At 52.5% G+C, this 13,320-nt stretch overlaps 1 protein-coding gene across 1 annotated transcript in view; it reads right to left on the bottom strand.

The window, feature by feature from the left end:
• Positions 1 to 13,320, bottom strand: part of EPS8L2 (EPS8 signaling adaptor L2) — a 65,870-nt gene that overhangs the window by 37,723 nt on the left and 14,827 nt on the right. Inside the window, exons 2-3 of the mRNA XM_087740261.1 lie at positions 6,460 to 6,524; positions 5,209 to 5,264 (exon numbers count right to left, since the gene is read on the bottom strand). Coding sequence (XP_087596387.1) covers positions 5,209 to 5,264; positions 6,460 to 6,503 — 100 coding nt within the window. The 5' untranslated portion in view covers positions 6,504 to 6,524. The remainder of the gene's footprint in view (positions 1 to 5,208; positions 5,265 to 6,459; positions 6,525 to 13,320) is intronic.

Here is a 13,320-nt window from a genome sequence, read left to right as displayed (position 1 = left end):
AAGTTGCTTTATCCAGAATTGCAGCCTCACTTCTTTACTGATGGTGATGCAGGCATGCTTCAGGGCACGAGCTGACATCTCATCCGAGTCAGACGTGCCTAAAACCAAACACCTCGCCTTCCCGCCGAGCTATCGAACCTCAGAAATCGTCTCAAGGAATGCAAGTGCTTTCCATTTTTAGCTTTTAGCTAAAAGACACAGAGGATATATCTGCATCTGAGGGATGTGACGGTGAGTGGCACCGTTCAGATGCTGCCCAGATCTCCTTGGGTTCAGACATGTGCATGGTCCTCTCAACACAACTGTGTGGCTGAGCAAGCTCAGTTTCTAGCCACCACTCCTGCCAGGGCTCTACCTTGCAAACAATGCCAGTGTGTGTTAAATCCATGGGCAAAACCCGCTTCTAGAGGGCCATGGGGAAAGAACAGCACCTCAGTGCTGCTATTGGTAACTGTGGGACTGCCACGTGGCCTCCACCTGAAATAATTAACAAGCTTGTGGTTTGGGCGGGCTATAACTAATAGTAAATAATGACCCTTTTGTTGGTCATCCTGCTGAGCCATCAATAGTAAATGCACATTTACGATGCAGCTTTAAGGAAAGCAAGACTGTCTTGAGTCAATGTTGCTGTCGTGCTGCTCTCGGGGCTGTTGGTGAGTTGGCACAACTCTTGTCTGTGATGGGTATCTCACAGCCGAGACCCCGAGGCCCTGCTTCACGCTGTGCTCACCCGCGGTGTGGGAGAGCCGGCGGCAAGGAATTCCGGTCTGGGGACCATGCTGGGGGCGAGTCTTATCTCAGAGACCTCCCCATGTGGCTGGGCGCTGGAGGCCCTGTTAGGAGACAGGGGAGGTCTGTGGAGACCCCCTAGGAGTTGGTTCGTGACTGTTAAGTGTAATTTACTCCTTCGCCATCAGCGTATTCTGCCTAGCCAGGGCCAGCGTCCTCTGCCAAGCCTCTGCCGGTGGCAGCCGGTGCCGGTGGAGTCTCCTCTCCCTGCGGCTCCCCAGGCAGCTGATACCTGTCCAGGGCCACGCCGGGCAGGCGGGAATGGCTCTTCTCTTTGTGTTCGTACCCCGTGTCCTGTTACAGCGCCGAAGCCTTTCTTGGGTTACGGGGGCGTGCAGTGTCAAGTGATCGCGCCTCGCAGGCTGCCGCTGTTCAGCACCACGTTTCTCCAGCCTAACTCAAGCCACAGGCAGTTTCTCTCGCTCCAAAATCCCTTTTCCAGCCCTGTACCCCAACAAGTTTGGGTTTTTCCCAGAAATGAGTGTATTGAGGATGGGGTGGGCAGGTTGGAGCCAGCTGGCTGGGTCTCACGGGTCTGGATGTGGGACAAGCACTGCCCTCCTGCCAGGCTGGTGTCTCGCACCCCTGCGGTGCCCCTCTGCGTCCCAGCCGTCTGCTCTGCGGCCCTGCTGGGGGCCAGCCTGGTTTCAGATCCGCCAGGCACTTCTGTGCCTCAGCACTTGAAGTGAGAGGCAAAGACAGCCAAGGAGTTGGGCAGGGGTGCTGGAAAACAGCTGAGCACCGCAGGGACAGGCACAGTAGCCAAACAGAAATGGGTGCTCTGAACGCTGCTGCAGAGCCCTTTCCTTCCTACAGCCCCATGAGAAATCCGCGGTAATCGTTAAACTGCCCTCGACTCTCTGCAGCTTCTCGTGGTTACACTGCCTAATCCATCACAAGAGACAGCGCTGTCTGATCAACCGTGAACGCAGCTTAGATGAACGCCTGCAGAAGTCCAGCTGGGTGTCACCACAGAAAGGGGTGGCAGAAGCCTGCGGTGGGAAGCACTATGCAGAAACGCTTCCTTCCAGCCCTTCCCTTGGCTTCTGCCAGAGCCGCACTGGTTTCCCCCCTACAGGCTTTCATCTAGTTTCAGAACAGATGCCAGTAAGCAGAGAAGCAGCTTAATTTATTTATGGTATGCATTAACATTTATTCAGCTGGTTGCTGTGCATTGAGTAAGGTGGCAACTTGATAGGTGCCAACCATTCCCCCTGCTGCCAGCGGAGCCGGGGCTTGCTCTGTGCAGGCAGCCACAGACTCTTCTAGAATGTGGAGCTGAGTAAATGTGATGCTGTTTTGCTAAGGGGGGAGGAAAGGATGAGTATCCTGCTCCCACGACAGCCAGGAAACTCCACCGAGGAGAGCTGAGCACCTAGAAAGCATATCCAACTCTGACCAACTCTGGTAGGGATAGAGCCGGGGGAAAATATCTCAGGGCTTTAAGCCAGTTTCTTTGCAGAATTCCCTGGTGACTTTGGTTATCTCTCTGCATCCCTCTGTGCTCACCACAGTGAAGAAGACGTAATGGCGTACCACATACTTGATGATCAAGGCAATTACAGCAGGCCAAGGGTGACACCAGAGCAGCCACCTTCCCCATCCATCACCGGCCGCGAGGCCGTGTCCTGCGCGGACCCACGCTGCCCTGTGAGTTTCACACGACGCCCTTGAACCCCCCAGAGCAGATCCCCCACCTCTGCTATCCAGTCGGCTTTCTTTGCGCAGCCTGGAGCTGCTGCTCTGCTTCAGCCTCACCATGGTGCTTTTAAATAGCACTCTCCGGGGTCTCACCTGAGGTGGCTTTCATACTGCCAGTAAGTCCCTGTTGATACTGGGGACACCTTGGCCCTCAGATAGCAGTCGTGTCCCTGGAGCTGGCACTGCTGTCGTGTTAGGCCAGTAATGAAGGCTCAGGCTGGGTTAGCATTTAGAGCCCAAGTACCTGAGCTGTGGTTCAATACATGCCCTCCTTCCTCCCATACCTGCTTTGTGGTGAGAGGCACTTTACTGTAGAAAAAACATCTTAAGAAAGCTAAAACCAAGGCCTCGCTCGCCTGGGAATGCTATTTAGACATCTGTGTGCATTGGGGCATCTGTGTACGTTACCCAGCGAGCTTTAAATGCAGCAGATGTCTGCGTGCTGGGAATCTGGGAGTCGTCGCACTCATTTCTTTGGAGGCCTGGCAGTGTTCACAGGCTGAGGGTCCAGCCTGATTACACTGGAGAAATATGGAAATATGAAAAGTCTTGTAAGCTCCAAACATCCCTTAGCAGCATCTTAATCGCATATCAAGGCCAGCTCCGCTTGATGTGATTTGTTTCATTATGAACCATAATTCTCCCGGGAATTTTAGTTCTTGCCTGCCCTCCACCCCCAAATGTGCCAGCTCACAGCAGAAATTAATGTTGGGGGAGGGAGGATCTGAGTGCGAAGGGGACCCAGACATTTAAATATTGGTTTAACGCATGCTGAGTGTCCTTTGATAAAGGCACGCTGAATTAGCGGGGCGGGTTTCAAGTTCTGCCAAGCAGAAACCCTGTGGATGTACTCGTGCGGTGCTGGGCTGAGCCGGCCAGCAGCCACCGATTCATGCAGTAAATTACTGCAGAGCTGAGGCTGCGCTTCAGAGGTGGTGGGGAACTAACGGGCAGCTGATTTATTCCTCTTCAGGATTGGGCCCATGGGCTTATGGTCCTCATTTAAGGTTTGCTGGAATTTGGTCAGACAGGTCCCATCCCTGGTGAAATTTGCTTTTGGGGTGTGTCCACGCAAAAAAATTTAAAAGGCATAACTCGGTGTTGAAAGTGACTTGAGAAACTGTGTTTGTTTTAAAGGCAGTTTGTCAGCCCTTCCCTTTGCTGGCTTTTGCGGTGGAGGCGTTGCGGGGTGGTCCCCGCTCGCCGTGCCGCGGCCCCAAGTCAGCCTTGCGCTCGCAAATAGCTCCCACCCTGAAACCCTGACGGTTCGGAGCCCGCGGGGGCTAACCCGCGCACGTGCCGCGTTTCCAACACAGTCGTCAGCTCTTGGTTTCGTTTTTACACGTCTCTGTGCGGCGCTCTATTCACCTTGCAACTATGATCTTTCTGCCCCTGCTCAGATCTGCCGGAGCTTTCGGTGCACAGCGAAAGAAACGATGCTGTTAGAGGCAGGAGGAGCTGCTCTGAACTAGCAGTCCTGTGTGCAAAGCGGAGCAGCACCCAAACGTTTCCACGCCTCATCCTCTCGCTTCTTTCTAGGCTTATCATGTGTCCTTTCGTCTCCAGACAAGTGACTGATGCAGTTCAAGCCCCCACTTGGCACCTGCCCATCATGCAGCATCCAGGCCCCAAATAGCCCCGGCCAGGGACACCAACTTTCTGTCCTACCTTTATTCCCATGTTTCACTTCTTTGCGGCTAATCGAAGTTAACAATGATTTTGTTTAACACTTCATCCACCAACTACAGCCCCCGCCTTCCCACCAGCGACCGCTTTTCCCCAGGTGAGGTCGGGCACTTGTGGGACAGTGCTCCAGGCCACTCCACACTGATAAATCTGCAGCCAAAACCATTCGGCAGCCAAAGTCGCTTCCTAGGGACAAATAAACCACCCTCACCTCGTAGCTGCAAAGGGAGATTTCTGATCAAATACAAGCTCTCCAACAAGGGGCACATGCAGCCTGTTCGTATCCGATGAAAGCATCACCCAAGCAAATGGACAGCTCTCGTGTGGGAGAGTTTGCAGGCTCGGACTCCCCAAAAACTGCTAGTGTTCCCCCAGACAAACCCCCATCTCCTTATCCAGGGAGTGACGGAGGGAGGTGACTTCTCACACAACTTTCTGCTTGTTCTGCCCACCCCACAGGCCAGGTCTTCACCTTGGGTATGTTAAGAGAGCTGCTAAGATGAGGAATAACTGTTATTGATACCTAAATGTTTTCTACAGCTCTTCACCCAGTGACACATGGGCTCCTCTGGGGCTGGGGTGGTTTATAAACAAGCTGCATATGGGGCTCTGCACAAGCACCCATCCTACCAATTCCCTCTACTTCCAAAGAGCCAAAGGGCAGCGGAGCTTTTGTGGTTCACTGAGTAGTTAAAAGCAGATAATCATTAACCTGCTGAGGACAGTCTTTCTTTTGTTAGGCCCTTTATCAGGTTATCTCGCTAACATAACTGGAGAGGATCTGGGTGATGGGTGGGGGAAGCAATGTTCTACGTAGCTTGTCCTCACAAAATCACAGCTGTCCCCAGCATGGGAGGCGGTGGCACAAAGGTGCGTTTTTTTGCCATGTCAGGCCAGCCTGTTGCGTATGGAGGTCTGGATTCATGTGGCTTTGATTGAGTTCCAGCCTAAAACTCCCCAACAGCTGCGTGCAGCTCTCCAGAGGTGTTTTTGCTATAGGAAACCTTAGATGCGTTTGTGGGCACGACTTACCGTACAGGTCCTTTGCGCTCAGCTTGGAGGCTCCGTCCGCTCTGCCCATGCTGCCACTGTAAAAGAAAGAAGGTACAAACAAACCATCAGGTCCTGGATCTTTTTAACATCTGCTTTCACACTGCAGCTCTGCAGCTGTCCCGAGAGGGACCAGCCCTGCCCTCCTCATCACCTCCGTCAGACGTGGTATGACTCCAAATTCCCAGGCAAAGCATTTGCTTGTCCGACCGTGCCGGCGGCTCCCTCTGCAACCCTGGCTGTTATCCACACCGCAGGCACGTGTCACTAAACCCAGCAGCTGGAAACAGGAGACAGAGGAGCCCACCGAGGCCTGTCCCCACTAGAGTTACCTTCACACGCAGCGTCCCCTGGGAGGACATGGCTTCTGGAGGGGCTGTTTTAAGGACAGTGCCTCCCAGTGTGCGATAAGTGGGGTTGTTACAGGGAGCCGTGCAGGTAAATGGAGACCCCTCCACATTATACCTGAGTCCACCTGAACCCGAGGCAGTGTAAGCGCCAAGATTAAGATCCCTTATTAATGGACTCTTTTGAGATGTACTCCTTGAAGGCAGGTGCTCAGACATAGAACATGTCCCATGTAAAAATGCGGAAGGATGTAATTGTGTGTAAACGCTTGAGTTTTGGGGTGTCAGGTCTCCAAGCATGGGTTCCATCCCCTGTAGGGCCACCCCCCATGCCTGGGTTGTGCGTAGGGGTGTGCAGCCAGGAGATAACAGTGTTTTCTCCGGCTCGGGCCTGGCAGGGGAGATCAAAGCAGGACCTCGGGGTTTCAGGCGCCGTGGTCAGGCTGTCCTGCACGGTGCAGTGAGCCAGTGGGTGGCCAGTGGCTGCTTTCTGCTCTGTCACCGTGTCCCCCTGAGGGCAGGTGGAGGTTCACGGTGCTCATACACCTACACCCTGCTCTCCAGAGACCAGGAGTGTGCAGGAAGGAGGGAGAGAGCTGGTGGCTCTGGCTCCATAGGGAAGCCGCCATGGGCTGCCATAGCCCCCACGCCACAGGTGGAGAGGCTCTCAGTGTCCCTCTGATTGGCATCACCAAGCCACAGGGCACGTGAGGTGTGAGGCAGCGATGCTGGCTACGGCCACAGCTTGTGAGGTGCCCAGGAAGGGTGAAACAAACACCAGGGACTTGGGGGGTAAGTGGCACTGCTGGGAGCATCGCCCTGGGTGGTGGGAAGGAGTGGTGGTGCCAGCCATGAGCTGGAGGAAGCCCACCGCGGAGATCCTTACTTTGATGAGCCAGGGTTGCTGCTGAGGGATCCCTTGAGACTCATGTCGCTTCGCAGGACAGGCAACTGCAGCAGAAGCAGAAGAGACAGAGTTAGTGAGTAGAAAACACGCCGTCAGACGATTTATCCGTGTGCGTGCTGCCCTTCCCGCCTCTGATTTGGGGTGCCCAAGCCGCAGCGTGGGCAGGTGAGAGCAGTCGGGTGAGCACGATGGGGTTTTCTTGCTGATCTCTGCCCCGCGGCTCAGACACCTCTCACAGCTCTGACCTGGGCATCCCAGGATGCCTTTCTGAAACCTATTTCCACCTCTCTCCTCTCGCCCGTCCCTTCCAGGCAAACCCCGACTTTGTGGCATTTCAGCACGTCTTTTTCTAGCAAAGTAGCCCTGCCTGCAGTTAGGCAGGGGCTGACGTGGCCCTTGCCTTTACGGTCTGTCAAAGCCCGTTAACAAACGTGGATCCCTGTGGCCACGTGCTCGTGGCTTTAAGTGTCCCGAGTCATTTTTCCTGCCTATAGTGCCATTATCTTTTGTTATGTGGTAATTTTAAACTCTATACCAGCTGTTAAAGTATCCTTACTGGAGTATTGCTCACGTAGAGAAAAGTGAGATAATTGTGAATGCTGCTCCACTGGCAGCGTAAGGGTGGAGAAAAATTTACTGCAATGGCTGAGTGCTTGGTGAGAGGCAGGCAGGCTCAGTTCACAGATTTTTTTTCCTCCTCTTTCAGATGAGAATTATAAATAATGTGAGAGAAGATGTGAGAGAGATCCAGGCACTGCTCTGAGAGCAGAACTGAAAGCAGGAGAAAAAAAAAAAAGGGAAGGAAAAACAAGGTATAATAAAACCTCAGGGGACGCCTTGTATTGGCATCCAAGATATTCACCTCTGCTCCAGTGCATGAGTTGAAGGAAAGCCAAGACAAAGTCTTGACGTTTTTTTATTCAGGTTTGAAAAGCTCAGGGGCACCTGCCTGTGGGCTGGGCACTCGGCACCTCTTTTTTGCTTCGCCTGGGTTGGACCACGCTCACCTCGTTATAAGGTTGTCAGAATTCAAAGGTATGGCTTTCAAATACTCATTGTTGGCCTGAAGGAAGAAATTAGTCATCGCCTTCGGTGGGATTTCCTGCGAGGGGACCTTGGGATGCGCTTGGTGTGTGCCGTGGCGGCCGGCCCTGGCAGGCAGCAGAGCTGCCTCGCAAAGGTTTTTCTTGACTGAGCTTAGGCTAAATTGTGTGTAATCCCTGGGGAATACCCTGGAGCCATCCCTGGCGCCTGGGATTTCCCCTCTGGAGGCTGACAGTCTCTGCTGCAGGGCTTGTTGTATCGTCAGCGGAGCTGCCCCAGATTCCTTACCCCTCCGTTTTTATTCCTCACGTTGGAAATACTCATTTGTGCTATTTTGCTGCGTGTGTTTCACCCCGAGGTGAGGGCAGATACAGAGTTTTCTCGCTGATGGTAACAAGACCGCACGCCTGTCGGATATTTCGTGGCGATGCAGCTCTCCAGGCGAAGGACAGGGCTTGTTCACGCCGCAGAGTGGCACACCGCCAACACCATGGCACAGCCACGCACGCGCGCGTACGCACAGACCGTGTGGAGGACCCCGGTATCTTTTGGGCTCAGCCTTACGGCTTTCAGCCTGCCTTGTGTCGCAGTAACACTCCTCAGCACTGAGACACTGTTAGAAATGACTTTGAAGTGCATTTTGTAGCTAGCATGTTAAATTCTCCCTTTTTCGTCTCTCTTGTGGTTGATACTAAAGTCCACGCACACGCACACATGCAGATATAAATTCATACACGTTAGAATCGAAACTTGGTGTTCTGCCAACCCCTCTGAGTGTAATAAAACCCGTCCCTGTGCCCAAGCTTGGGTACCTGTGAATTTTTCCTCTGTTAATAGCTGTCTGCTGGTTTCCTTTTACAGTCCTCAAACTGTTCCTATCTCCCAGATCTCTGTGTGCATTAGCATAAGATACCTAGAAAAGGGAATGTGCTCTCATAAACTCAGCTCTGGTCTGTTTACACTATCTGATCACTTTGGTCCCATGGCTGATGATCATAGCTGGGAATGTTTCTGCATATTAATGTAATATTTCTGGCTCCCTTCCATTTACTGCCCCAGGGCCGTGTCCTTAATGGACTGAAATCCAGGTTACTCCGGTGGGTAAGTGGTGCCGAGTTTGGCCTGTGGAGTTCAGAGCTTGCTCCCAGGCCCCAGCTGTGAAAGAGCAGAAGGACCCCGGGATGCAGACATGGTCACCCTAGTTTTTGTTTCTCCTTCACAAGCTCTATCTAAAAGACAGACTTTGGGGGATCTACTCCTGCTTTTAGAGGAACCCATCTGGTCCAACCCTGTGTGGCTGCCAGGGGAGCAGACCCCATGGCAATGGCAGAGGTCGCTGCTCAGCTTCATGGGTGAAGAGGGACCAGCCATAAAATAACCCAATTCTTTATCTCATGGTAGTTAATAAGAAAGTAGTGACGGGATAAGCTGGGCTCCCTAGAGCAAGGCAGGATAAGCTACCAGGTACCTCGGCTAGTGGCAACGCCGCTGGACCCCCAGTGCCAGAGTGACTTGCCAACGCGCTGCTTGAAGCATGCAGCGGGAACAGCCGCCACCCCCGAAACAGCAGAGAGGTTTTGTGCCGCTTGCAGTCCCATTTATACCCTGACAGTAAACCCCAGGGTCCCCCCTCCCATCGCCCAGTGGGAGGTTGTCCTCGCTTCCAGGGTGCCTGCATCCGAAAGAGGGCATGAAACGGGAAGCAATGCGAGCGCCTGCCAAGTCAGCGGGTCCTTATCCTGCTGGGCTCCCTTCTTTTTATTTATTCGTGCTGTTTTCGTTATTTAACCTTTGCCTAGCTGCATTAAGGGCTGTGTCTGCGTTTAAACTTGTGTTAATCGAAATGAGGGTGTGGGGATGCTGGCCAAGTTAAACCAGGACAGAGCCTCGCGCCAGAGCTTTTAATTCAGTTTAAATTGCCTGATATTAATTGAAACCTAGCTGGCGGGGGGGGGGGGGGCACGTTTCTGAGGGGTTGGAGACTTTATAATGATTTTGCTAAATTGAGAGACAACTGGACTTGAATAAGATGAAGAAAGGGCTGAGAGTGCTTCACCTCTAAATGTGGATGGAGCCAGAGATAAGACGTGAGAGACGAGGCTGTGGCCAAGCGGCTGGCTTTCCCCAGGTTTCCCCCTCCCTGTGAGAGGGCATCCCTAAGAGCTGCAACCTCTGTCGCAGACGTCATCTTCTCCCCGCTGTCATTTCAGCACAGCTTCCCTGATTAGAGGGTTCCTGATCTCCCTCTTATCTCCCTGCAGGGTGCGGCTGCTTTCTCCTCCTTCCCCAGCGGGGCGAGCACGCGTAAGAAGGGAAGCGAGAGGCACATTTAGCCCTGCGATGTGTGGCTGTGCAGGGATTGCCTTTGACTCAGCCTTATCAAATCCAGTTTCGAGACCATCACCCACTCTTTTGATGGTGCAGGGCAGTGTTCCTCCGTGGGTCACCAAGCAAGCCAGCTCAGCCTTCTATGTGGTGTTTAATGGGATAGGGGCTCCAGCAGCTAAGCCAGGCTCAAATTCTGGCTGCGGGGTCAGACGGCAGCACTACACTTATGCTGGGGGACTTAACAGGGGAAGCTTAACTGCCTGGCTAAAGCCTGGCGCCGTGACCTGTCCCAGGCCAGGAGATCTCATGTGCTGAAACGGAGCGCCTTAGGGAGGCCAGCAGAAGTCAGTGCTGAAGGACATCGAGGTGGGTGAAGTCGCATTGTACTTTAAAGCAAAGGAAATCTCACTCCCTGACTTTCCGGACAGTCTTATCCTTGGAGGTCAAATATCCTCCCGAAGACACAGAGAGTCGTGAGAGGAGCCTGGCATTGTTGTCTGTGCTACATTTCTGTACTTTTATAGCAAATGGAAGCGGGCCATACATTGTTTTGGCTTTCTTTGAGTCTCTTTGAAGAGGGAGCTACAGCATTAGAAGGGTGGAGAAGCTCTATGGGAGGGGAAAGAATAATAGCTCTCTTCTCTGTGGGCCGATCACTACTATTGTCATACATTATTTTTATCAGGAATACTTCTCCCTTGTCTGCTCTGGTCATACATTTTTGTTCTTACAGCAAATGGAAAGGGATTGTGAAAACTTCTGGGCTTTGCGTGAAGATTGGACAACTTGAAAACGCGAAATACTAGCGTCTTTTTTTCGGGCTATTTTTGTAATCACTGTTAATAACAATAGCAGCATCTAGGGTTTGTGAGTGTTTTTCATCATGGGCCCAAGAGTACCTTTAAGGCTGCGATCAGGTAGAGCGAGCTGGAGAAGGTTTGTTGGTATCAGAGGCTGCTGGAATATGTGATTGTAGCGGCGGAGGAATGCTGGGCAAAATGCAACAGCTTTTTTCTGGAACAATAGTAGAAAAACACGGCAAAAACCCTCAAGCCTTAAAAACTGACAAGCTACCTAGGAGTAACAGTAAGTTTTTTCCTAGCATGCTCTAACCCATTTCTAACAGACCTTGGCTTTGTTTCCATCAGTCATCCCACTGAAATCTGCCCGATGTGACGGGACTTCTGAAGTGCCCACAAGCTGGTATTGAAACATGTTTTCCTCCCTGGAGCCGTAGTACTGATACCGATGGTTTAACCGATGTGTCACAAAAAGGGGTCAAATAAGGTTCAATGTCTGTAGCCTAAAGTGTTTCTTGACCGGGTTGGACCACCCGGCACGATGCCAACGTGCAGAGTGGTCCCTCATGCCCCATCAAGTCAACCCAAAGGTGGTGGCGGGGAATGGCCTCATTCTGCAGCGCAGGTGAAGTGCTCGAGGACATGGCGAGGGAAGTCCCTGCACCAAGTAGGTTACGGGCCTTGGGCGCTGGTGAAATATTTGTGATGGAAACGCTGCCCGGGGGCCCTGCCTGGGGCGGGAGGGCGCAGATATGGTGAGGGTGCTGCTGTCTGTGCAGGTAGCCCCTGCCGACTGGATGGGTCAGGCAGAAATGCTACATTAGCAAAAGCCTCAGCAAGTAACATAAAGCATCAGTTAGAAACATTAGCTGGCGACCACATGATGTTATCTTTTAAACTTCCCAGGACAACACAGCGCTGTCTGTTAGGGCTGCTGAGTGTTTTCATACGGGAATGTCACGCTGGCGAAAGCTGTTTGACGGACTGTCCCGCAAAGCTAAGTCTGCTTGTACCCACACGAGAGCAAAGGGAGCACCGGCACTGAGATACGTGTGTCTGTGCTCCAGACAGCCCCCCAGCCCCTGAGAGCATCCTGCTGACTCCCACCATCTGTCCTGCCCGCTGTGATCGTATTGAAGGACCTGGCAAATAGGCGAGGCTACAATCCCACGTCAGTCCACTAACAAAACAGCCTTTGGGTGTTGGTGAGGCACTGGGATCTGTGTGCCTAGTGCTCCTCATGTGGCACCAAGAGGTCTAAATTCACATGATCTGGTTTAGATCTCTGAAAGTGCTTGCGAGACGGACCCTGGGAGCCTGCGGCAGACCTGAGAACTTAATCTGGGTCTCTTCTGTCCTGGTCCAGCCTCCTAATTACAAAACCACCCTTCTCCTGCTTTTAGTTGCTTCTCTGAACCTGCCAGTAAGGATGCCTGTTAGGGCTCACCAAAAGAAATTCAGACCTGCTCGGTAGGCTCTCTGCCAAGAACATGCACTCATAAAGAAAGCTGTCTTTGGGTTAGTCAGAAAGCATCAGGGGAAACTCAACTCCAGAGCAGAGGCTGACAGCCAAACAAGTGAACACGCTGCTGCTGCTGCTGCTGCTTTGTAAAAGCAAGCAAGCGAGGATCTTGTCCCATCTGAAATTTCCAAACCCTGTCTTTGCAAATCAGGCCTTGCAAATCATGGTGGTTCAGTGGGACCGAGTTGGACCTTCATGAATCTATTTTAACCTCTTGCTGGTGATTCCTGCTTTGAAAAGGGGAACACATCCACCCGATATTTCTCAGAGAGTCTGGTGGCCCTAGGAGTCCCCATTCTTGTCTGCATTGTTTGAGATGTCTTTAGAGTGCCCCAGGTTGTGGAACGTGGTGAGTCCTGTTGTTTCCTCCCACCCATGGCACCCTTTCAAGTTATCTTTACAGTGGCGGAGCCAGTCGAGATCACGGGTCGCTTTGGGAAGACGCTAGCCCCTGTGGAAGAGGTGAGCGTGAGTGCCTGTGTAGTCTCAGGGTGTGCATGGCACGTACCATGTTACAGCAGTCAGAGTCACAGGCGGTGGGTACAACCTGCTAGGTGTCTGGAAGAAGCACTCCCTGCTCTCTACGTGGCATTTTTCACATTGTGGAGATTCTCCAGAAGACAAAACACCAGGATAAATAGAACCCAGCCCAACAGGTCAGCGTAGGTCCGAGCAGAGGAGAACCAAGCGTTCTTCAGCCTCCATGGGAGAAGTGGCAGCAGCTCTTTTAGACCGAGTCAACTCAGATCTACAGCCACCCCTCTGCCAGCTTTGATGGACCCCGATTGCCACTTTTTGTATGAGTCCCTCCCTCCTTAACGTGCTGTGCCCTTGCATGCTGTGTCCGGCAGAGCACTGGGATAAGATTTATAGCCATTGCTGAGGATCGCACCCAAGTAGGCTGTGTTCGCTCACCTCCTCAGAAACCGTAATCTGTGCTTAAAAAGTATTTTCTGGGGAAATGTTTAGGCAGACTTCCCAGCGTCGAGAGGGGAACACCCTGGGAGACCACACAGCCCTGCCAGATTGCACTAGAGATTTGGAGGCAATGCGTCTGCTGGCTTTACTATCGATCCCCCAAGGGGCTGAAACGGAGGCTTGGGAGTTAACACTTAGAAACACAAACTGATACCACAGAGCAAAAGT

This window comes from Nipponia nippon, unplaced genomic scaffold (genome assembly GCF_047370975.1).
Source record: "Nipponia nippon isolate SJK-2023a ecotype South Korea unplaced genomic scaffold, ASM4737097v1 scaffold_10, whole genome shotgun sequence".
In the NCBI taxonomy this organism is placed as follows: Eukaryota; Metazoa; Chordata; class Aves; order Pelecaniformes; family Threskiornithidae; genus Nipponia; species Nipponia nippon.
The sequence above is the reverse complement of the archived record's forward strand: the minus strand, read 5'-3'. Positions and strand labels throughout refer to the sequence as shown.